General features: G+C 43.6%; 1 protein-coding gene across 1 annotated transcript in view; it reads left to right on the forward strand.

The window, feature by feature from the left end:
* The window catches only part of LOC106581696 (nck-associated protein 5), a 157,725-nt gene that overhangs the window by 96,305 nt on the left and 34,682 nt on the right, over positions 1-26,738 (forward strand). The window contains exons 8-10 of the mRNA XM_014163934.3: positions 15,057-15,230; positions 15,392-18,303; positions 26,030-26,147. Of these exons, the coding sequence (XP_014019409.2) occupies positions 15,057-15,230; positions 15,392-18,303; positions 26,030-26,147 (3,204 nt within the window). The remainder of the gene's footprint in view (positions 1-15,056; positions 15,231-15,391; positions 18,304-26,029; positions 26,148-26,738) is intronic.

A 26,738-nucleotide genomic window follows, 5' to 3' on the forward strand; every position in this document is an offset into this window, starting at 1 on the left:
GTGTTTCCCAAAACCTTTGTAGCTAAAGTGGTATTTCGTATATATCAATGAACCAGATGCTCACCACACATAAAACAGCAGTGCTTAATTTAACGACTTGCGTTCCTTCAGGCACAGAAGGCTGATTGTCAAACATCGATTTTTACTATCGTTACTGTCTCACGAAGTGTGGCTGGGTTGTGGAGAGCAATAAAGTTTCAAGCTATTTTTTTATTCTTTATTTAACCCTCCTGTTGTGTTCCGGTCGAATTGGACCGAGAGTTTTCTCTCTGAAAAATGTAGTTAATTTAACCTGATTGTCATAAGGTTCCATGACTTTGTCCACACAGGGCATCTGAACACACAAAATACATTTTGATGATTTTCATTACATTTTGGGTGTTTTATCTAACTTTTGTACACCTGTGGTGTTCTGGGTCAAAAATGACCAGTCATTAGAAATGAATGGGTGAGACTACAATTAGTGTATAAAATTGAGTTCAGGCATATGCCCATTCATCAGATGGACACACTTCCTCTCTCAGACCCCCACATGCATGTGTGTTTGAGCACACACACACACACACCTCACTCCCCTTCTTGGTTTCCATGGCAACCCCCACGGAAACCTTTCCCCAATAGAATCTTTCCCCCACGGGAACCACACCTGTTGGCATTCTCACAAACAACCCCAACATTGTTTCAATAATATATATAACTTTTCTCGCAGCTCTGGTATATAACGTTTTTTGAGGCCTCGCTCACAATTCTTTCTGTGGCAGCACAATGACCAAACGCTATACTGTATGTGAGGCTCTTGATCTTTCTATGAGGAGGAGAGAGGCCAGGAAGGAGGAGTAGGAGGAGAGGCCAGGAAACTGACAGTGAAGTAGTCTGATAAATAGCACAATATGTTTCAACTGAATATTTGTTATAGTCAAAATAATCCATGCATTATGCTTTTTTACTCAAAAACTAGTTGTATGCGCTCAGGTCAATGAGCCCTTCAGGCCATAAATAGCGAATAGAAGTTCAAAACTTGTAATGTTCACAAGAACTTAAGTTGATAAAAAGATCTAACACAACATTAGGTGATAATATTTTGGACCAGGTACATAGAATTAATTAACAACTTTTCGGAAAATCAGACTTTTCTGACTTTTCTGAAAATCTGACTTTTCTGAAAATCTGACTTTTCAGACTATCTGACTTTTCTGACTTTTGAAACAAACACAACAGGAGGGTTGAACTTTATTTAACTAGGCAAGTCAGTTAAGAACAATGACGGCCTACACCAGCCAAACCCAGACGACGCTGGGCCAATTGTGCACCGCCCTATGGGACTCCCAATCACGGCTGCTTGTGATACAGCCTGGATTTGAGCCAGGGTGTCTGTAGTGACGCCTCTAGCACTGAGATGCAGTGCCTTAGACCGCTGTGCCACTCGGAAGCCCCTTAACATACCAAGGTTTTGGGAAACTCACCCCAAGACAATAAGTCACTTTAGAGAGGTAGTCATATTGAGGCTCTGTAGAAAGGTCACATAGAGGCACACAGGAAATTATTTTCCTCAGGGTTACGTTACGCTGCATGGGCCAAGACCTAGTTTGATCTGTTGGCTTTCCAGGCCATCAGTGCTGGTTTCACCATCTCTCTGTCTAGTGTGAAAATGAAAGTGAACAGCAGTACAGCCTAATTACTGTATGGGCTGCAAGGCATGGTGCTCAGCAACCAAGAGGAAATAGGAGAGATGGGGAAGAGAAGAGGAAGAAGAAGATGTAGAAGAGGGGGAGAGGGTGAATAGCTGGGGAGGGGGGGGGGGGTAGTGGGGGTCAGGGAATGGAGAGGGGAAGAAGGTGGGCAGGGGAAACGAGCGGGACGAGAGCACTGAGGAGAATGATTACCGGAGAGCCAAGTCTAGGTCCAAGAGGCTCCCAAATAGCTTCTACCCCCAAGCCATAAGACACAGGTGAGGGTAGCGTGTCACCTTAGCTAGGGTAGTGTGTGGAGGGGATATAGAGATATAGCGGAGGGGATATAGAGATATATTTGGAAATGTTTGCTACAAACGATTAATTGCAAAGAGAACCATGTCAATAAATCATGTTTACTTTGCTCCCATTTCAGCCTTCGTGGTCAGAATAATAGATGTTTGAGACAAAGTGGCATCAGTAGAGACGCATCAACAATTTCTCCAAGACTTGTCTCTACTGTACATGTGTGACACAAACACAGATATTGTTTAACTTTCTTGTGGCAGTTTTTATGCAATCTTCAATGTTCTGAGGGTTTTGAAGCGTAATTATTCTCCAAACAAGATTCCAGAAAGTCTTCAATATGCTATTTTTTTGTAGTGTTATGGAATCTTTCAAACAGTCACTGAGCAATGTCCTCCGCATGCAAAGAGTGTACGTTTTACCAATGAGAACTCCTGACATACGTTGCTTGATTGTAAATGCACATATACAGTGGGGTCCAAATTATTGAGACCCTTGATAAAGATGAGCAAAAATGACTGTAAAAAATAAATAATTAAAATACTAAGCAATATTGCATGAAAAAATAGTAAATTATATAATTTTATACCAATACAATTGCTCGGAGAGGCTAAAAGGTAGGGGTCAAAAAATTATTGATGCCCCTGTTTTCAATACCTTTCAACATCTCACCTTGCGAGGATAATGGCACTGAGCCTTTTTCTAAAATGTTTTATGAGTTGGAGAACACATAAGATTCTGCATGGACCATTATTCCATAGAGAATCCTTCCAGATCCTTGATATCCTTAGTCTGCTCTTCAAACCACAGGTTTTTAATGGGTTTCAAGTCTGCAGACTGAGATGGCCATTGCAAAATGTACATTGTGTAGCCAATCATACTTTTTTTTAGGATGGGGGGGGGGGTTTGATGTGTGCTTGGGGTTATTGTCCTGCTGGAAGATCCACTTGTGGCCACGTTTCAGCCTCCTGGAGGAGGCTACTAGGTTTTTGGCTAAAATATCCTGGTACTGGGTAAAAATAATGAGGCCGTTGACCTTAACAAGGGCCCCAGGACAAGTGGAAGCAAAATAGCCCCATGACATCAAAGATCCACCACCGGCCCAGACGGAATCCCTAGCCTCGTCCTCAGAGCATGCGTAGACCAGCTGGCTGGTGTGTTTACGGACATATTCAATCTCTCCCTATCCCGATCTGTTGTCCCCACATGCTTCAAGATGGCCACCATTGTTCCTGTACCCAAGAATGCAAAGGTAACTGAATTAAATGACTAAATGACTAAATGCGAGCTCATCATTAAGCTTGAGGCCCTGGGTCTCAACCCCTTGCCCTGTGCAATTGGGTTCTGGACTTCCTGACGGACTGCAACCAGGTGGTGAAGGTAGGAAACAACATCTCCACTTCGCTGATCCTCCACACTGGGGCCCCACAAGGTTGCATGCTCACCCATGACTACGTGGCCATGCACGCCTCCAACTCAATCATGAAGTTTGCAGACGACACAACAGTAATAGGCTTGATTACCAACAACGACGAAACAGCCTACAGGGAGGAGGTGAGGGCTCTCAGAGTGTGGTGTCAGGAACATAACCTCTCACTCAACATCAACAAAACAAGGGAGATGATCGTTTACTTCAGGAAACAGCAGAGGGAGCACCCTCCTATCCACATCGACTGGACAGCAGTGGAGAAGGTGGAAAGTTTTAAGTTCCTCGGCGTACCCATCACGGACAAACTGAAATGGTCCACCCACACAGACAGTGCGGCGAAGAAGGCACACCAGCACCTCTTCAACCTCAGGAGGCTGAAGCTATGTGGCTTGTCACCAAAAATACTCAAACTTTTACAGATGCATAATTGAGAGCATCCTGTTGGGCTGTATCACCGCCTGGTACGGCAACTGCACCGCCCACAACTGCAGGGGTCTCCAGAGGGTGGTGCGGTCTGCACAACGCATCACCGGGGACAAACTGCCTGCCCTCCACGACACATACAGCACCGGATGTCACATGAAGGCCAAAAAGGTCATCAAGGACAACAACCACCGAGCCCCTAACTGTTCACCCCGCTACCATCCAGAAGGCGAGGTCAGTACAGGTGCATCAAAGCTGGGACCAAGAGACAGAAGCTGTTTTTCAATCTCAAGGCCACTGTTAAACAGCCATCACTAGCACAGAGAGGCTGCTGCCTACATACAGACTTGAAGAATCATTGGCCACTTTAATAAATGGAACGCTAGTCACTTTAATAATACCACTTTATTAATGTTTACATATCTTGCATTACTCATCTCATATGTATATACTGTATTCTATATTATCTATTGCATCTTAGCCTATGCCGCTCTGTCATTGCTCATTCATATATTTATATGTGTATATTGGGAATCAAACCCACCACCCTGGTGTTGCAAGTGCTCTATGCTTTACCAACTGAGCCACACGGTACCACAGTATTAAGACATTTTAGCAAAAACCTGGTGGCCTCTGCTAGTAGGCTGAAACTTGTCCGCAAGTGGATCTTCCAGCAAGAGAATAACTCCAAGCACACATCAACATCCACAAAGAAATTGTTAATTGGCCACAAAATCTACATTTTGCAATGGATATCTCAGTCTCCAGACTTGAAACCAAATGAAAACCTGTGGTTTGGGAACTGAAGAGGGCAATTCATAAGCACAGACAAAGGATATCAAGGATCTGGAAGGATCGCTCCCAATGTGTTCTCCAATTCAATAAACATTTTAGAAAATGGCTGTGCTGTTATCCTCGCATGGCGAGGTATTGAACAACTATTAAAAACAAACATTTTGACCCATACCTTTTTGAGAAAAAAGTATTACTTCTTAAACAAAATCTCTTTCTCTGAGCAATTGTATACGTATAAAATAATATAATTTCCCAATTTTCTGGCAAAAACAATATAGCTCAGTATTTAAATTATTTAATTTATACAGATATTTTTGATAATCTTTATCAATGGTGTCAATAATTCTGGGCCCCACTGTTTGTGTCAATGCAGGAAGTAAACTGAAATTCTCAAACTGATAAGTAAAAGATTAATGTTTTAATTTTGAATTCACATCACTTCCTGAATTGACTGCTTTCATTTCGAATTGACGAAAGTTTAAATGAGTCAGCCTTATAGGGTTTCACTATACGATTAAACTGACCTTTTGCAATTACATTAATCACAGCACAAATTACAGCACACATTCAAATATGTGTAATCCTCCGATGTCCTTCAACATTGGAATCCGACTCCTGTCAATTTTCTATAAGAATGAGGTAATGTCAACCAATGTTAACTCAGCTCTTGGAGGGGCACAGAGTAAGCAGGCTAATGACCTGCTCAGATTGACATTTGATTGTTATTGAGTAGGTTTCCAAAATTCCAAGAACTTTCAATAAATTACCTGGTTTTCCCGAAATCCCGGTTGGAGAACTCCCAATATCAGGATCGAATAAACAGGAAATCCGGAATCCTAGGAAATGTATTGAAATTTCCCGAAATTTTGCAACCCTATCATTGAGACATCTTTCCACTCTCAATGTATGTTCACCAAAATACCTGCTTCATCCGTAAAGACAATGTTTTAAGTCCCTAATCATATAAAAGCCCAGGACGTGCTTGAATATTCTATCTCCCTCCATCTAAAGTCATTTAAGCAATGTTGCACAGAAATCAGTCTGATCGAAATCTGTAGTAATTACTGTCAGCGCTGCGGAGTTTGTCTAGTTTTCTTCAAAAGGCTATATTAATAACACTCATTACATTGCTTGTACAGAGGATGGACCACTATTTGAGGAATGTACAAAAGGAAAGACATTTATTAAATTGTCCAGGTCAGTGGTTCCCAACCTTTTTTGGTTACTGTACCACCAACTGACTTTTGCTCTGCCCGGAATACCCCTAAAGTACCCCTCGTGCATTTTACCAGTAGGCCTATGGTCTCATGAGCCTTCTCAAGTACCCCCTGTGGATAAGCCAAGTACCCCCAGGGGTCCTAGTAAGCCCTGGTTGGGAATCAATGGTCTAGGTTAAGGTCCAGGGCACTAATGTTTTTGTGCCAACTCCAAAGTGTTGTAGCCTTTAGGTAAAAAAAAAGTGTAGTGCGATGAAGGCCAATCTTTCATGGCTGAAGCAATTGTTCTGTAGTTCCTCCAAATTGTAATTGTGTCGACGCAATTAAGATGTCATTGCTTATCCCATGCTTGTTTCACTTTCAAAATGAATCTCAGTAGCAAAACAACAACCAACATTTGAGTTATTGTACAGTAATCAAACTTCCCTTAAAGTCCTTGAGATAATGAAAGGAAGAAAAATTCTCCCAGCACTGGCACTGAAGTCACCCTTGAATCGTAGTTGCTGCTGTAAATTGAATGTTGTTATCTGACTGTATCAGTGATGTCAAATCTCAGAGAAACTCTTGGAGTTGCCAACGGTAATTAGCTCCCAGATTAGTCTGCTGGAACGTGCTTTGGTTTGGCATTCTGCCACAGCGCATGGGAAATAAAGAATAGAGCGGATCATCAACTATTAGGTGAATATCAATGAATGGACCAAATTGGCCTCGTCCCCAGCTCCCTGATGCAATTATTTACTATTCACATCAATTATTGCTAACAGATGACACTAATGATTTTGAGCGAAAGCTGGCGATGGCAGCCCTTCTAGAGATCAATGCTATTTAAAAAGGAGTCACAGCGCACACAACACTTGCCATCTTTCAGGGTGTTTCTATCTGGATTTGACCCAGAGCCGCATTGAGCAATTATAGCACGCTTTTGACGCAGCATCTTTATGTCATGTATGTATGTATGCCCAAATTTGGACTAGTTGTGAATGGATAAACATAGGTTTATTCCACATACAATTTGATACTTGCTAAATAATAGTGGAAACACTACTGAAAACAGAGTGCTACCTACTTAACCTTTTGAGTTTTGTTTTGCTACTGATGTAACTTCTCACCCATCAAGTATGGCTGAAAACACTCTCTCTTTGCTCACAGATTATGGGATTGAAAGTTTGATAAAGAATTTTTCTTTTGGGAAACAAGATTCCATGGTTCCAGCCAGAGAGGCAGAGGCTAAGAGAGGAGGAATGAAGCTCAGTAATAGATCACTGCGTGATTATCGATCATTGCCCGTACGGTATTATGCATGAACTTTTGAGATATGATAGAACTCCACAAACCCAGGGAGCTACAGGTTCAGTGAATTGTACAGTCATGGCCAAAAGGTTTGAGAATGACACAAATATTAATTTTCACAAAGTCTGCTGCCTCAGTTTGTATGATGGCAATTTGCATATACTCCAGAATGTCATGAAGAGTGATCAGATGAATTGCAATTAATTGCAAAGACCCTCTTTGCCATGCAAATGAACTGAATCCCCCAAAAACATTTCCACTGCATTTCAGCCCTGCCACAAAAGGACCAGCTGACATCATGTCAGTGATTCTCTCGTTAACACAGGTGTGAGTGTTGACGAGGACAAGGCTGGAGATCACTCTGTCATGCTGATTGAGTTCGAATAACAGACTGTAAGCTTCAAAAGGAGGATGCTGCTTGGAATCATTGTTCTTCCTCTGTCAAACATGGTTACCTGCAAGGAAACACGTGCCGTCATCATTGCTTTGCACAAAAAGGGCTTCACAGACAAGGATATTGCTGCCAGTAAGATTGCACCTAAATCAACCATTTATCGGATCATCAAGAACTTCAAGGAGAGCGGTTCAATTGTTGTGAAGAAGGCTTCAGGGCGCCCAAGAAAGTCCAGCAAGCACCAGGACCGTCTCCTAAAGTTGATTCAGCTGCGGGATCGGGGCACCACCAGTACAGAGCTTGCTCAGGAATGGCAGCAGGCAGGTGTGAGTGCATCTGCATGCACAGTTAGGCAAAGACTTTTGGAGGATGGCCTGGTGTCAAGAAGGGCAGCAAAGAAGTCACTTCTCTCCAGGAAAAACATCCGGGACAGACTGATATTCTGCAAAAGGTACAGGGATTGAACTGCTGAGGACTGGGGTAATGTAATTTTCTCTGATGAATCCCCTTTCCGATTGTTTGGGGCATCCGGAAAAAAGCTTCTCCGGAGAAGACAAGGTGAGCGCTACCATCAGTCCTGTGTCATGCCAACAGTAAAGCATCCTGAGACCATTCATGTGTGGGGTTGCTTCTCAGCCAAGGGAGTGGGCTCACTCACAATTTTGCCTAAGAACACAGCCATGAATAAAGAATGGTACCAACACATCCTCCGAGAGCAACTTCTCCCAACCATCCAGGAAAAGTTTGGTGACAAACAATGCCTTTTCCAGCATGATGGAGCACCTTGCCATAAGGCAAAAGTGATAACTAAGTGGCTCGGGGAACAAAACTGATATTTTGGGTCCATGGCCAGGAAACTCCCCAGACCTTAATCCCATTGTGAACTTGAGGTTAATCCTCAAGAGGCAGGTGGACAAACAGAACCCCACAAATTCTGACAAACACCAAGCATTGATTATGCAAGAATGGGCTGCCATCAGTTAGGATGTGGCCCAGAAGTTAATTGACAGCATGCCAAGGCAGATTGCAGAGGTCTTGAAAAAGAAGGGTCAACACTGCAAATATTGACTCTTTGCATCAACTTCATGTAATTGTCAATAAAAGCCTTTGACACTCATGAAATGCTTGTAATTATACTTCAGTATTCCATAGTAACATCTGACAAAATTATCTAAAGAAACTGAAGCAGCAAACTTTGTGGAAATTAATATTTGTGCCATTCTCAAAACTTTTGCCTACGACTGTAGATCTTTGTCTTGGGACTGAGATCATTCAGAAACTGAGATTCAATCCATTTGGTGTTATAGCAGAGGGCACTCTACAGTCGACAATGCGCCTTTTAACAGCATTTTAAACGTTGCGCATGTCAGCTCAAGGGTAAATTACCTTTAAAAGTCTGTTATAGTAAGTCAAAAGTAAGTAGCCTTGGCTTGTGTGAGCCAAAACTCTTCATAGGCTGCTGTTGCAATCTCCTGTAGATGAGGCAGCTTGACATACAAGTACACCCCTGGACAGGATACGAGTCTATTGCAGGGCCTTACCCGCAATCTATCTTCTTTATGCCGAGTGCCAAGCAGAGACTCATCGGGTCACATTTTTACGTCTGGCATGACACGGCCAGGCATCACCCTCCAACCTTCCATCTCAGGCTGACATGCTAACCACAAGGCCACTGAGTTGGTTCTGTTATAGTGCCCTGCGCTATAACGTTAATTGGATTGAATCTCGGCCTTAGTTTTTGACTATTGACCATGTCTCCAACAATACATAATAATGACATACCAACGTTTGTCTGCCTGCACAGATAGAGAAGACGAGTGAATGCCCACCTTGTAGAGGTGGGCATTCACTCATTCCCCTCCTCAATTAGCCTTTGGATGGAAAGAGACAGCGACGCATTCAGCATATTGATTCTTCTAGTTCTGTGACATAGAAACAGAGAGCCACAGGGTACCATCTCGGTTGTTCATTGTGCAAAGCAGTGAGTTGATCTATTGAATACAATACAAGGCATTATTTGCAAGAGCACAAAACTGACTTGTGGAAGAATAGATTGGTTACACACAACTTTAATCATCAACAATATTTGGTTACAGATATTTGGTTATATGAACCAACAAGCATTTTAACCTCTGTGCGGAATTGCAATGTGTTTAATAAACAATTAAACTATCAGGTAAGAAGTTGTTGGGTTCTGAGAATATGAAATGTTACTTATTCATGTCACTGATGGAGTGATAAGGTTGAGGGTCTACAACAGATGTTAAGGGTTATAGGAGGAAGGTATATAGTGGGTGCAACTAAACTTGGAATGTGTTAAGTGCAGGGAAGCAATTATATGTGGCAGGCATTGATAAGGGGAGATGGGTGGAGATCTTAGAAACAAACAAATGTTCCTGAGGGAGAGAGGGTAATGAATAACTTTTACATTATGTCAGGATATGTTATTGTTAGCCATCAGGGATCCTCTGGGAGCAAAAGAGACACAGTCTGGTATCAATAACCATGACAGCCTTGAGTTGGGGAGGAGTGAGTACTTTGGGGTAAAGGTCAGGTCAGATAAAGTGAGGAAGAAAGGAAGGTTCTGTCTAGCAACAGGGATGCATTGGCTGTTCGCTTGTGGAGGAGGAGACTCAGCCTAGGAGAAAGGGTTAAATATCAGTGCTTGGGTGAAGTGTTTTTTTGTCTGAATTACAGCTGTAACGACCCTTTGGGAATAATGTAACTTGGTTAAGCTTTTCTAGTGTCGAAGACAACAAAAGGTAATCAAACTTTTATAATAGTAAATCTGATATTGGTGAGTGCTAAACTTGCCGGGTGTCTAAATAGCTAGCCCGTGATGGCTGGGCAATGTACTTAGAATATTGCAAAATGTGCTTTCACCAAAAAGCTATTTTAAAATCGGACATATCGAGTGCATAGAGGAGTTCTGTATTTATAATTCTTAAAATAATTGTTATGCTTTTTGTGAACGTTTATCGTGAGTAATTTAGTAAATTGTTAGCAAATTCCCCGGAAGTTTGCGGGGGGTATGCTAGTTCTGAACGTCACATGCTAATGTAAAAAGCGGTTTTTTTATATAAATATGAACTTGATTGAACAAAACATGCATGTATTGTATAACATAATGTCCTAGGTGTGTCATCTGATGAAGATCATCAAAGGTTAGTGCTGCATTTAGCTGTCTTCTGGGTTTTTGTGACATTATATGCTAGCTTGAAAAATGGGTGTCTGATTATTTCTGGCTTGGTACTCTGCTGACATAATCTAATGTTTTGCTTTCGTTGTAAAGCCTTTTTGAAATCGGACAGTGTGGTTAGATAAAGGAGAGTCTTGTCTATAAAATGCTGTGAAATAGTCATATGTTTGAAAAATTGAAGTTTTTGTATTTTTGAGGAATTTGTAATTCGCGCCACGCCTATCATTGGATATTGGAGCAGGTGTTCCGCTAGCGGAACGTCTAGATGTAGCCATACACTCCACAGAGCTGGGCTTTATGGAAGAGTGGCCAGAAACAATCCATTGCTTAACCTCTATGGGCTAGGCGGGACGTAATCGTCCCACCTACGTAACAGCCAGTGTAATCCAGTGGCGCGTGTTTCAAATACCTTAAAAATCCTATTACTTCAATTTCTCAAACATATGACTATTTTACAGCTATTTAAAGACAAGACTCTCGTTAATCTAACCACACTGTCCGATTTCAAAAAGACTTTACAACGAAAGCAAAACATTAGATTATGTCAGCAGAGTACCCAGCCAGAAATAATCAGACACCCATTTTTCAAGCTAGCATATAATGTCACAAAAACCCAGAAGACAGCTAAATTCAGCACTAACCTTTGATGATCTTCATCAGATGACAACCCTAGGACATTATGTTATACAATACATGCATGTTTTGTTCAATCAAGTTCATATTTATATCAAAAAACAGCTTTTTACATTAGCATGTGACGTTCAGAACTAGCAAGCTTCCGGGGAATTTACAACAATTTACAAAATTACTCACGATAAACGTTCACAAAAAGCATAACAATTATTTTAAGAATTATAGATACAGAACTCCTCTATGCACTCGATATGTCTGATTTTAAAATAGCTTTTTGGTGAAAGCACATTTTGCAATATTCTAAGTACATAGCCCAGCCATCACGGGCTAGCTATTTAGACACCCGGCAAGTTTAGCCTTCATGAAAATCAGATTTACTATTACAAAAGTTTGATTACCTTTTGTTGTCTTCGTCAGAATGCACTCCCAGGACTGCTACTTCAATAACAAATGTTGGTTTGGTCCAAAATAATCCATCGTTATATCCGAATAGCGGCGTTTTGTTCGTGCGTCCCAGACACTATCCGAAATGGTAAATCAGGGTCGCGGGCATGGCGCAATTCGTGACAAAAAAATTCAAAATATTCCATTACCGTACTTCGAAGCATGTCAACCACTGTTTAAAATCAATTTTTATGCAATTTATCTCGTACAAAAGCGATAATATTCCGACTGGGAATCTCCTTTTCGGCAAACAGAGGAAAAAACACAAAGACGGGGGCGGCCACTGCACGCGCCTAAGCCCACAGTCCCTTGATCGGCCACTTGAGAAAGGCGATAATGTGTTTCAGCCTGGGGCTGAAATGACGACATTCAGGTTTTTCCCGGGCTCTGAGAGCCTATTGGAGCCGTGGGAAGTGTCACGTTACCGCAGAGATCCTTTGTAATGGGATGAGATGTCAAAGAAAGACAATAAATGGTCAGACAGGCCACTTCCTGTAAAGGAATCTCTCAGGTTTTGACCTGCCATTTGAGTTCTGTTATACTCACAGACACCATTCAAACAGTTTTAGAAACTTTGGAGTGTTTTCTATCCAAAGCCAATAATTATATGCATATTCTAGTTACTGGGCAGGAGTAGTAACCAGATTAAATCGGGTACGTTTTTTATCCAGCCGTTTCAATACTGCCCCCTATTCCCAACAGGTTAAAGAAAAAAATAAGCAAACACGTGTGGGAGACTCCCCAAACATATGGAAGAAGGTACTCTGGTCAGATAAGACTAAAATTGAGCATTTTGGCCATCAAGGAAAACGCAATGTCAGGCGCAAACCCAACACCTCTCATCACCCCGAGAATACCATCCCCCACAGTTTTTCATCGGCAGGTACTGGGAAACTGGTCAGAATTGAAGGACTGATGGATGGAGCTAAATACAGGGAAATTCTTGAGGAAAACCTGTCTTCCAGAGATTTGAGGCTGGGACGGAGGTTCACCTTCCAGCAGGACATTGACCCTAAGCATACTGCTAAAGCAACACTCGAGTGGTTTTAGGGGAAACATTTAAATGTCTTGGAATGGCCTAGTCAATGCCCAGACCTCAATCCAATTGAGAATCTGTGGTATTACTTAAAGATTGCTGTACACCAGTGGAACCCATCCTACTTGAAGGAGCTGGAGCAGTTTTGCCTTGAAGAATGGGAAAGAATCCCAGTGGCTAGATGTGCCAAACTTATAGAGACATACCCCAAGAGATTTGCAGCTGTAATTTCTGCAAAAGTTCGCTCTACAAAGTATTGACTTTGGGGGGGGGGGGGGGGGGGTGAACAGTTATGCACGCTCAAGTTTTCTGTTTTTTTTTGTCTTATTTCTTGTTTCACAATTAAAAATATTTCCAACCTTAAAAGTGGTAGGCATGTTGTGGAAATCAAATGATACAACCACCTCCCAAAATCTATTTTAATTCCAGGTTTTAAGGCAACAAAATAGGAAATGGCCAAGTGGGGTGAATACTTTCGCAAGCCTCTGTATGTACAGTTGAAGTCGGAAGTTTACATACACCTTAGGCAAATACATTTAAATTCAGTTTTTCACAATTCCTGACATTTAATCCAAGTACAAATGTCCAGTCTTGGGTCAGTTAGGATCACCACTTTATTTTAAGAATGTGAAATGTCAGAATAATAGTAGAGAGAATTATTTATTTCAGCTTTAATTTCTTTCATCACATTCCCAGTGGGTCAGAAGTTTACATACACTCAATCAGTATTTGGTAGCATTGCCTTTAAACTGTTTAACTTGGGTCAAACATTTTGGGTAGCCTTCCACAAGCGTCCCACAATAAATTGGGGGAATTTCAGCACATTCCTCCTGACAGAGCTGGTGTAACTGAGTCAGGTTTGTAGGCCTCCTTGCCCACACATTTTCTATAGGATTGAGGTCAGGGCTTTGTGTTGGCCACTCCAATACTTTGACTCTGTTGTCCTTAAGCCATTTTGCCACAACATTGGAGGTATGCTTGGTGTCATTGTCCATTTGAAAGACACATTTGCGGCCAAGCTTTAACTTCCTGACTGATGTCTTGAGATGCTGCATCAATATATCCACATAATTTTCCTGCCTCATGATGCCATCTATTTTGTGAAGTGCACCAGTCACTACTGGAGCAAAGCACCCCCACAACATGATGCTGCCACACCCGTGCTTCACGGTTGGGATGGTGTTCTTCGGCTTGCAAGCGGTGGTCATTATGGCCAAACAGTTCTATTTTTGTTTCATAAGACCAGAGGACATTTTTCCAAAAAGTACAATCTTTGTCCCCATGTGCAGTTGCAAACCGAAGTCTGGCTTTTTTATGGAGGTTTTGGAGCAGTGACTTCTTCCTTGCTCAGCGGCCTTTCAGGTTATGTCGATATAGGACTCGTTTCACTGTGGATATAGATACTTTAGTTCATGTCTCCTCCAGCATCTTCACAAGGTCCTTTGCTGTTGTTCTGGGAATGATTTGCACTTTTCGCATCAAAGTACATTTATCTCTAGGAGACAGAATGTGTCTCCTTCCTGAGCGGTATGATGGCTGCGTGGTCCCATGGTGTTTATAGTTGCGTACTATTGTTTGTACAGATGAACGTGGTACCTTCAGGTATTTGGAAATTGCTCCCAATGATGAACCAGACTTGTGGAGGGATACACATTTTTTTGAGGTCTTTGCTGATTTCTTTTGATTTTCCTATGATGTCAAGCAAAGAGGCACTGAGTTTGAAGGTAGGCCTTGAAATACCTCCACAGGTACACCTGCAATTGACTCAAATGATGTCAATTAGCCTATCAGAAGCTTCTAAAGCATGACATAATTTTCTGGAATTTTCCAAGCTGTTTAAAAGCACATTCAACTTACTAAATGTAAACTTCTGACCCACTGGAATTGTGATACAGTGAATTATAAGTTAAATCATCTGTTTTTAAACAATTTTTGGAAAAATGACTTTTGTCATGCACAAAGTAGATTTCCTAACCGACTTGCCAAAACTATAGTTTGTTAACAACAAATTTGTGGAGTGCTTGAAAAACGAGTTTTAATGACTCCAACGTAAGTGTGTGTAAACTTCCGACTTCAACTGTTGATAGTACTATGGCCTCTTCTGCTGCACATTAATTGTTACTTTTTATCGTACTGAGCAGTAGGTGCCTGGATCACTATCTACTCTCCAGGGGCAGTAAAGATTGAATTGAATTTCTGAACGCACTCCTTATTTTTCAGGAGGTCCAACGGAATGGGAAGGCAGGTGTTCCTGCAGGGAGGTGGCCCAGCCTGCTGAGTCTGACCTGTCCACGCAGTAGCTGCAGTGGCAGTGAGGCCTCCTTATCCAGTGCCTGTAGTGAGTACTCCAGTGGCTCACATACTTGGGCAGAAGGACGCGGCTCCACCAAGCAGGTGAGTCTCCCAGTCTGATCTTAAACAAATTGCTGTTGCGTACAGTGAAGTAAACTTGTAATAAGTTACTATGCAGGAAGGTTCCTCAACATTCATCAATGAATTCCAATGTCTTGTTTTTTTCTTGTTGATAACTAAATTTTCTTTCTCTTTTGTAACAGTCTGCAATAAATCGAGAGAAGAGGATGAGTGCAACTTATTGCTCTGTCTCAGCAGAGCAGCCGGACCTAAGCTGGAAAGAGGGCCACATTCTGAAGGGCCTAAGGAGGCTCCAAATGCGCAGCCCAGCTCCCCAGGAGCCATCTTCACTTGCCTCCACGTCACATTTCAAGAACTGCATGACCTACAACGAGGGCATATACTCTCTAGGGGTCAAGTGTGGGCCCATAGGGGTACTGCCCGCATTGGCAAAGGGAAAGCCTTTCAAGCCAGGAGCAGGAGTCAGTACCTTAATCTCTGACTCGGACGATGCAGATGATGAATCGCCTCAATCCCCAGTCAGGGAGTCCTGCTGCCCACCCATCAAAGACACTCACCATCTGGAAGGACAGCCTGCGTCTGAATTGGGAATGGCACAAGGGGAAAAGAGCTTTACGGACTACAACTCCCAAGAGGAGCCTGTAAGACTCGTAAGAAGTACCAGCAACTCCCTCTCACCTATCAAAGACGTCTTCTTGCTCAAGGGTCCGACACTGAAGCCTGGACTTAGCCCAACGGCGACCCCTACAACTGTGAGTGGACTTGAGAATACAAACTGGATAGAAAAAGACAAGCAGTCTGCCTTTACAAACTGGAATGTTATGGACAATTGCAATTTGAGGCCAGAGAGTGTTAAACAGCCACAAGAAAAAGTTACAGACAAACAACTAGAGACAGGAGCTAGGGAAGTGAGACTACCCATTCATCATTCAGCATCCAGAGCTCTGAGTTGGGTTAGTGAGGTCAGACAGCGCAGTGCTTCCATGGATACGAAGCATTACAGAGAGCCGAACAGCCAGGGTGAAATTGATATCAAGGACTACACCATTTTGGAGTCCCGACAGAGGAAAGCAAAGCCTAAGGCCTGCAACTCAGCAAAGAAGGCCTTTTTCCTCCGAAGCAAGAGTGCGGACGGAGGCCCAGACCAGGCCACGCTGCACCAGCCTCTACATCAGAAGCTGATAAAGGTCAATCAAAGGTCCAAGAACCACTTGAACACTCCTGGGTCCAGTGGCCCTGGCACAAAGACTTACCTCAGCAAGGCACCTGGTCCAGCAAAGGCATCAGTACAAATGTTTGAGAAAGGTAAGAATGCTACTGGTGCAAGAACTTCAGGGCCACTTGAGAATACAGTACAGAGCTCCCCTTCTTCTTCACCTCAGAAACTGGTCAAGGTATTTAAGCCACCTGGGCTGAATGATTACCCCAAGAGTCCATCTAAAGTATCCCAACCAGTCTCCAAACTCCCATCAAGGAATGACTGTGCAGCAAAAGCCCCCAACTCCAACAATTCAGCCTGCTTTCCACTCAAACAGAGACAGCAAGACCAGCACTCCGATCCCCCTCGCAATGATATCAAGTCCCTTTCTCCTCCACCCCCACCAGGTCAGACCACCTCCCTACTGACACAACCGGGTTATGACTCAATACCTCAGGCGCATAAGCCTGTGGTTCAGCCCCAAACCTCTTGCACCGTGAAGGCAACCACCAGTAGCACCAAATCTCAGTCAAGTCATCATTCATCTATTTTACAAAAGCAAGCTCAAGCCCCCATCAAAATGCAAGACACTCGTCATATGGATCCCAAAATGGGCTCTGAGATGAAAAGGTCACCGAAACGGGTCCCTACCAAAGTTCACCATCCCTTACCAACTTCTACCCCTATTCAAGAATCTACGGAAACAGCCTATTCCCTATCCTCAATGAGCTGGACTGTGGCACAAGCCTCCCATCAGGAAAATAGTGTCCCCTTTGTGGTGCCAAACCAGGGCTGTTTACCTGTGTCCCAGCAAAGCAATGGTGAGCCACAAAGTACAGAGCTCTTACCTCAGGCCTCAGCATCTCTTCTCTGCCATGACATAGTTAGTAACTCTCAACATTCTGTGACCAGGGTAGTGAAGTCATCCATTCTTGTTGGCTCCAAAACCAATGAGTCAACCTCAAAGCCGGGCAACAACTCCACAGTTAACACTGCTACAAAGGGAGTGCAGACTTTTGAAAACTTCTACCAGGACACCTACACACGTCCAATGATGCACTGTGTCAATGCAGCTGTAGCCAAGGCTAGGAGAAATCTCAAGACCCGTTGTAGCTCACTAGAGGAGCCTGCACTCCCACCTACAGCAGCAGAGAATGGTGTAACTTTGGACTGGGGATTTGATGAAGAGGGCTGGCTATTCAAGCGCTCAGTCTCAGTCTCTACCCGGCCTCCTATCCACCCAGTTATGGGCATGAACGGAGCAAAGGCTCGCAGTCAAAGCTTCGGAGCACGTTACATGGACAGACCAAACGTCAGCAGGTCAGGAAAAGTCCGTACTCACATCAAAACTAACTCAGGAAGCTCTTTGAACTCTCTTGGTGATGTATTTTGGGGTAGTATGAGTTGCTCTAACAGCTACCATTGTCCCATGAACAGATCCCACGTTAACAATTTCATGATTGAGGAAGGCTTGCCACTACCTCCACATCTGGGGGTTTCCAGTGATCGATTTGATCTGAAACACAAGAGGTTAAACTCAACATCACATCTCCAGACTGAGAAACAGCTCTCTAGCACCTTCTGTGAACCCATCCATGGGGAACCAGAGAGGCAGTCCACCATCGAGGAGAAGGTCATGATGGGAATCAAGGAGAATTTGCAGAAATCTCAGGAGCAGGAGAAGACAACTGAAACTAAGCAGAAATCCATGTCATCCCTGGCAAACTGGTTCGGATTCCGCAAGAACAAGCTCCCTGCTCCGAGTGGCAAAAACGTAGATACTCAAAAGGAAAAGGAGCAGAAGAAGGAGCCAAAGCTTGGATCTCTCTTGGGTGGGAAGCAGGCAAAGTCCGACAAAAAGGAGAGGAGGAAAAGTGAAGGTCATCGAATGGACAGGTAAGGCTTTTATATTGTTTAGGTTAGGTAGCTGAGAAGTCATGTTGACTGTTTTACTGCTGGGAAAATAATGTTTTTGAGAGGCACCAAGACAATGTAACATTTCATTAATTACAAAATAATGCTTTGCTTTATTGAAATGCGTTGGTCATATTTACCACAAAGGCCGAAATATACTGTCACTTTTCACTTAAAGTTGATTTTGATATTCGTAACCAGAGATGCAGTAATGATTAAAATCAATGAAATCCAACATCAGATTCTCTGCTTAAACCCCCTAGAGTCGATTGACGCACCTGTGCATCAATCTAAGTTGCATTACATTAAAATCCCCATCAAAATCCGTCAGTTTAAACGAGAGATCTGTTTGTTTTGCATTGGATGCGCCTCAATCCATCAAAACCACTAGTATCGCAATTCCTCATCTGCGGTCTAAGGTAGCAGAGCTAGAGCTGTGTTATTCAGCCCATGAGACATTCCAAAAATGTGTCTTCTCACCTTAAATGTCTGTTGCGTCCGAACGGTTTGGCCTACAAACTCAGTTTTGCTCTACGGCCCCCACAAGTGTCAGTAGACTCGTCTAAAGTCGGTACGGTCGATGTACCAATTCTATTTGGTAGCGTCCGGATCGTTTGAGCTACAAACTAATGGGACTCCACTGTGGAAAGGGGAAATTACTTTTGTTTTTCTCTACGACCCCCACAAGTGACACAGGACACGTTTGGAGGTAACCGGTACCGGTTAAGAAAAAAAAAATGAAAGTATGAAGGTACAATAGTCTGTGCCTGACCAAAAAGAGGTTCAATATGTGTGTATATATATATATATATATATATATATATATATATATATAGATATATATATATATATATATATATATACACAGTTGAAGTCAGAAGTTTACATACACCTTAGCCAAATACATTTAAACTCAGTTTTTCACAATTCCTGATATTTAATCCTAGTAAAACTTTACTGTCTTAGGTCAGTTAGGATCACCACTTTATTTTAAGAATGTGAAATGTCAAAATAATAGTAGAGAGAATTATTTATTTCAGCTTTTATTTATTTCATCAGATTCCTTCCCAGCGGGTCAGAAGTTTACATACACTCAAATAGTACTTGGGTCAAATGTTTCCGGCAGCCTTCCACAACCTTCCCAGAATAAGTTGGGTGAATTTTGGCCCATTCCTCCTGACAGACCTGGTGTAAATGAGTCAGGTTGTGCGTGCTTACACACGCTTTTCCAGTTCTGCCCACAAACTTTCAATAGGATCGAAGTGAAGGCTTTGTGATGGCCACTCCAATACCTTAACTTTGTTGTCCTTAAGCCATTTTGCCACAACATTGGAGGTATACTTTGGGTCATTGTCCATTTGGAAGACCCATTTGCAACCAAGCTTTAACTTCCTGACTGATGTCTTGAGATGTTGCTTCAATGTATCCACATAATTTTCCTGCCTCATGATGCCATCTATTTTGTGAAGTGCACCAGTCCCTCCTGCAGCAAAGCACCCCCACAACATGATGCTGCCGCCCCCGTGCTTCACGGTTGGGATGGTGTTCTTCGGCTTGCAAGCCTCCCCCTTTTTCCTCCAAACATAACAATGGTCATTATGGCCAAACAGTTCAATTTTTGTTTCATCAGACCAGAGGACATTTCTCCAAAAAGTATGATCTTTGTCCCCATGTGCAGTTGCAAACCGAAGTCTGGCTTTTTTATGGTAGTTTTGGAGCAGTGGCTTCTTCCTTGCTCAGCGGCCTTTCAGGTTATGTCGTTACAGGACTCGTTTTACTGTGGATCTAGATCATTTTGTACCTTTTTCCTCCAGCATCTACACAAGGTCCTTTGCTGTTGTTGTGGGATTGATTTGCACTTTTCGCACCAAAGTACGTTCATCTCAAGGAGACTGAACGCTTCTCCTTCCTGAGCGGTATGACGGCTGCGTGGTCCCATGGTGTTTATACTTGTGTACTATTGTTTGTACAGATGAATGTGGTACCTTCAGGCATTTGGAAATTGCTCCCAAGGATGAACCAAACTTGTGGAGGTCTACAATTTTCTTTCTGAGGTCTTGGCTGATTTCGTTTGATTTTCCTATGATTTTTCCTATGAGCGAAGATGTACTGAGTTTGAAGGTAGACCTTGAAATATATCCATAGGTAGACCTTCAATTGACTCAAATGATGTCAATTAGCCTATCAGAAGCTTCTAAAGCTATGACATCCTTTTCTGGAATTTTCCAAGCTGTTTAAAGTGTATGTAACTTCCGATTCAACTGTATACTGGCGTAGCCAAAAGTTTTGAGAATGACACAAATATTCATTTCCATAAAGTTTGCTGCTTCAGTGTCTTTAGATAATTTTGTCAGATGTTGCTATGGAATACTGAAGTATAATTACAAGCATTTCATGAGTGTCAAAGGCTTTTATTGACAATTACATGAAGTTGATGCAAAGAGTCAATATTTGCAGTGTTGACTCTTCTTTTTCAAGACCTCTGCAGTCTGCCTTGGCATGCTGTAAATTAACTTCTGGGCCACATCCTGACTGATGGCAGCCCATTCTTGCATAGTCAATGTTTGGAGTTTGTCAGAATTTGTGGGTTTCTGTTTGTCCACCCGCCTCTTGAGGGTTAACCACAAGTTCTCAAATGATTAAGGTCTGGGGAGTTTCCAGGCCATGGACCCAAAACATCGGATTTTTTCCATGAGCCACTTAGTTATCACTTTTGCCTTATGGCAAGGTGCTCCATCATGCTGGAAAAGGCATTGTTTGTCACCAAACTGTTCCTGGATGGTTGGGAGAAGTTGCTCTGGGAGCATGTGTTGGTACCATTCTTTATTCATGGCTGTGTTATTAGGCAAAATTGTGAGTGAGCCCACTCCCGAGAGAAGTGGCTTCTTTGCTGCCCTTCTTGACACCAGGCCATCCTCCAAAAGTCTTCGCCTCACTGTGCATGCAGATGCACTCACACCTGCCTGCTGCCATTCCTGAGAAAGCTCTGTACTGGTGGTGCCCCGTACCCACAGCTGAATCAACTTTAGGAGACGGTCCTGGTGCTTGCTGGACTTTCTTGGGTGCCCTGAAGCCTTATTCACAACAATTGAACCGCTCTCCTTGAAGTTCTTGATGATCCGATAAATGGTTGATTTAGGTGCAATCTTACTGGCAGCAATATCCTTGCATGTGAAGCCCTTTTTGTGCAAAGCAATGATGACGGCACATGTTTCCTTGCAGGTAACCATGGTTGGCAGAGGAAGAACAATGATTCCAAGCAGCACCCTCCTTTTGAAGCTTACAGTCTGTTATTCGAACTCAATCAGCATGACAGAGTGATCTCCAGCCTTGTCCTCGTCAACACTTACACCTGTGTTAATGAGAGAATCACTGACATGATGTCAGCTGGTCCTTTTGTGGCAGGGCTGAAATGCAGTGGAAATGTTTTTGGGGGATTCAGTTCATTTGCTTGGCAAAGAGGGACTTTGCAATTAATTGCAATTCATCTGATCACTCTTCTTAACATTCTGGAGTATATGCAAATTGCCATCATACAAACTGAGGCAGCATACTGTGAAAATTAATATTTGTGTCATTCTCAAAACTTTTGGCCACGACTGTACACTACCGGTAAAAGGTTTTAGAACACCTACTCATTCAAGGATTTTTGTGTATTTTTGTCTATTTTCTACATTGTAGAATAATAGAGAAGACATCTGTAACGCCCTGGCCATAGAGAGGGGTTTTTAGTTCTCTATTTTGGTTAGGCCAGGGTGTTACATGGGTGGGCATTCTATGTTTATTTGTCTATGTTAGTTTGTTTCTTTGTTTGGCCGTGTGTGGCTCTCAATCAGGAACAGCTGTAGTTCGTTGTTGCTGATTGGGAGTCATACATAGGCAGCCTGATTTTCCTTTGGGGTTTGTGGGTGATTATTTTCTGTTTAGTGTGTTCCTGACAGAACTGTTGCTAGTCGTTTTTTTGGTTTCTTTTGTATAGTGTTCATTCGATCATTAAATTCTTTCATGATGAACACATCCTCCGCTGCACCTTGGTCTCATTTGAACGACGGCCATTACAGAATCACCCACCAGAAAAGGACCAAGCAGCGGAGGAAGGAGCAGCACCAGGAGAAGAGCGTTCAGGATTCCTGGAAGTGGGAGGAATTACTGGACGGTAAAGGACCCTGGGCTTAGGCTGGGGAGTATCGCCGCCCGCAGTGGGAGATCGAAGCAGCGATAGCTGAGAGGCGCTGGTATGAGGCAAGGGAGCGCAACAGGCACGAGAGGCAGCCCCCCAAAAAATTGGGGGGGGCACACGGGGAGTGTGGCAGAGTCAGGTTGGAGACCTGAGCCAACTCCCCGTGCTTACGGAAGGCAGCGTAGTACTGGTCAGGCACCGTGTTATGCGATAAAGCACATGGTGTCCCCAGTACGCGTGGAGAGCCCGGTGCGCTACATGCCAGCCCCCCGCAAGTGCCATGCGAGAGTGGGCATCGAGGCAGGTCGGAGTGTTCCAGCTCAGCGCATCTGGTCTCCGGTGCGCTGTCTCAGTCCAGGCTATCCTGCACCGGCGCTGCGCACTGTGTCTCCGGGGCGCCGGGAGGGCTCAGTTCGGCCTATGCCTGCGCTCCGCCCGTGCCGGGCAAAAGTGGGCATTCAGCCTGGAGTATGGGTGGCAAGCCTATGTACCAGAACTCCAGTGCTCCCCCACAGCCCGGTTTATCCTGTGCCTCCTCCCAGGACCAGGCCTCCAGTGGGTCTCCCCATCCTGGTACACCCTGTGCCTCCTCCTCGGACCAGGCCTCCTGTGGGTCTCCCCAGCCTGGTGAGTCCTGTGCCTGCGCCCAGAGCCAGGCCTCCTGCATGTCTCCCCAGCCTGGTGAATCCTGCGCCAGAGCCGCCCGCCAGTCCGGAGCCGCCAGAGCCGCCTGCCAGTCCGGAGCCGCCAGAGCCGCACGCCAGTCCGGAGCCGCCAGAGCCGCACGCCAGTCCGGAGCCGCCAGAGTCGCCCGCCTGTCCGGAACCGCCAGAGTCGCCTGCCTGTCCGGAGCCGCCAGAGTTGCCCGCCTGTCCAGAGCCGCCAGAGTCGCCCGCCAGCCGGGCGCTGCCAGGGTCGCCGCCAGGGTCGCCCGCCAGCCGGGTGCCGCCAGGGTCGCTCGCCAGCCGGGCGCAGCCAGGGTCGCCCGCCAGTCCTCCGGCGCAGCCAGGGGCGCCACCTAAGTGGGCTAAGCCGAGGGTGGAGCGGGGTCCACGGCCCGTACCAGAGCCGCCGCTGTAGGAAGGCCCACCCGGATCCTCCCCTTTAGTGTCAGGTTTTGCGGCCGGAGTCCGCACCTTTGGGGGGGGTACTGTACCGCCCTGGCCATAGCGAGGGGTTTTTAGTTCTCTATTTTGGTTAGGCCAGGGTGTTACATGGGTGGGCGTTCTATGTTTATTTTTCTATGTTGGTTTGTTTCTTTGTTTGGCCGTGTGTGGCTCTCAATCAGGAACAGCTGTAGTTCGTTGTTGCTGATTGGGAGTCATACATAGGCAGCCTGTTTTTCCTTTGGGGTTTGTGGGTGATTGTTTTCTGTTTAGTGTGTTCCTGACAGAACTGTTGCTAGTCGTTTTTTTGGTTTCTTTTGTATAGTGTTCATTTGATCATTAAATCCTTTCATGATGAACACATCCTCCGCTGCACCTTGGTCTCATTTGAACGACGGCCGTTACAACATCAAAACTATGAAATACACATATGGAATCATATAGTATCCAAAAAGGTTTTAAACAAATCAAAATATATTTTATATTTGAAATTCTTTAAATAGACACTCTTTGCCTTGACAGTTTTGTACACGCATGGCATTCTCTCAACCAGATTCATGAGGTGGTTACCAGGAATGCATTTCAATTAACAGGTGTGCCTTCTTAAAAGTTAATTTGGGGAATTTCTTTCCTTTTTTAATGCATTTGAGCCAATGAGTTGTGTTGTTACAAGGTGGGGGGGAGGGGGGTATACAGAAGAGAGCCCTATTTGACTGCTTTGCACACTCTTGGCATTCTCTCAACCAGCTTTACCTTGAATGCTTTTCCAACAGTCTTGAAAGAGTTGTCACATATGCTGAGCCCTTAGTGGCTGCTTTGCCTTCACTCTGCAGCCCGACTCATCCCAATCCATCTCAATATGGTTGAGGTCGGGGGATTGTGGAGGCCAGGTCATCTGATGCATCACTCCATCACTCTCCATCTTGATAAAATAGCCCTTACACAGCCTGAAGGTGTGTTGGGTCATTGTCCTGTTGAAAATAAATGATAGTCCCACTAAGACCAAACCTGATGGGATGGCACATTGCTGCTGAATGCTGGGGTAGCCATGCTGGTTAAGTGTGTCTGGGATATATTTAGAATTCAAGGCAGTGTCACCAGCAAAGCACCCCCACACCATAACACATCCTCCTCCATGCTTTACGTTGGGAAATACACATGCGGAGATCATCCGTTCACTCACACCGCATCTCACAAAGACACGAAGGTTGGAACCAAAAATCTCCAATTTGGACACCAGACCAAAAGACACATTTCCACTGGTCTAATGTCCATTTTCTTGGCCCAAGCAAGTCTCTTCTTCTTATTGGTGTCCTTTAGTAGTGGTTTCTTTGCAGCAATTCGACCATGGAGGCCTGATTCACAGTCTTCTCTGAACAATTGATGCTGATGTGTCTGTTGAACTTCGTGAAGCATTTATTTGGGCTGCAATTTCTGAGGCTGGTAACTCTAATGAACTTATCCTCTGCAGCAGGGGTAACTCTGGGTTTTCAATTCCTGTGGCTGTCCTCATGAGGGCCAGTTTCATCATAGCGCTTGATGGTTTTTGCAACTGCACTTGAAGAAACTATCAAAGTTCTTGAAATGTCCCGTGCTGACTGACCTACATGTCTTAAAGTAATGATGGACTGTCATTTCTCTTTACTTATTTTAGGTGTTGGACTTGGTCTTTTACCAAATAGGGCTATCTTCTGTATACCACCCCTACCTTGTCACAACACAACTGATTGGCTCAAACACATTAAGAAGGAAAGAAATTCCACAAATTAACTTTTAAGAAGGCATACCTGTTCATTGAAATGCCTTCCAGGTGACCACTTCATGAAGCTGGTTGACAGAATGCCAAGAGTGTGCAAAGCTGTCAAGGCAAATGGTGTCTGTTTGAAGAATCTCAAATATAAAACATATTTTGATTTGTTTTACCCTTTTCTGGTTACTACATGATTCCATATGTGTTATTTCATAGTTTGGATGTCTTCACTATTATTCTAGAATGTATAAAATAGTAAAAATAAAGCAAAACCCTGGAATGAGTAGGTGTTCTAAAACTTTTGGACTACCCCAACATCTTAGTCTGAAGAATTAAAGATACTGAGTTCTCCATTTTAAGTCATACTTCATGTACACCTAACAATCCCCACTTGACTGAACTATCAAACAGATCTCTTCATATCTTTCCTTGAGGTGATTTATTGCCCCAGATATCTTAAGCCATTTTTTATTGAGCGCTGTTAGAAACATTTATAATTCTTCTAAGTCCTGAGACCAGTTCTGACACATTTCAGACACTTAGCACAGTGAGAATTCAAGAGGTAGGCAGCGGCTACACAGTATACTTTATTATCTGGAACACCCTGGGCATGTTGAGTAAATATGAAAGATACGTTGATTATAGTGGTCGAGTGAACCTGTTTTCTTTCAGCTCGGTGGGGAAAAGAGACTCCCAAGATGCATTTCTCCTCTGCCTCTCGATGGCCTCCCAGGGTGCCTCAGTTAACAGCAACATGCAAGGACAAACTGACATCTGTGGGGACACAAAGGTACATTCCATTTTACCCGGAATGCAGAGAAGGACTGTGTTGTCGCTTTAGGGACAATTTCATTAAGATTTTAGTCAGCGCAGGGATTAAATTGTAACTGGAATTACAATTGAGAACTGCTCAATACATTTTATAGGCATTTTCCCATACAAATTCTATGTCCAATTACTTTCCTGAATACGACGTGTCAATTAAATGTCTAAGGATTGTTATTGAATATGCATGTCTCTGCATGGCCAGTTATAGAAAACTGTATTTCTGTGTGACAATTTGTGCCAACACCACTTTGCATTGACCTTAAGTAAGATAAGGGAATTATATTAACATTTAACTGTGCTAGTTAATTTCAACCTGTCAGTAGCCTAGATCCTCTGAAAGACTTGCAATCTCTTCCCTAACACTAGAAAACACCAGTTCTGAACGGTAGTATTTCTGTATAATACCACAATCTATACAGAAAGGAAGTGAAGCGAAATAAATACTGTTTTATCAAAACTGACCTCGCAAGGTCCCATCTAATGGAAAAATAGAAATGTGAGATGAATTCAAGAAAAAAGCAGTGGGTGACCGAAGGAAAGGAAAATATGAGAA

This window comes from Salmo salar, chromosome 21 (assembly GCF_965601325.2).
Source record: "Salmo salar chromosome 21, fSalSal1, whole genome shotgun sequence".
Classification (NCBI taxonomy): domain Eukaryota; kingdom Metazoa; phylum Chordata; class Actinopteri; order Salmoniformes; family Salmonidae; genus Salmo; species Salmo salar.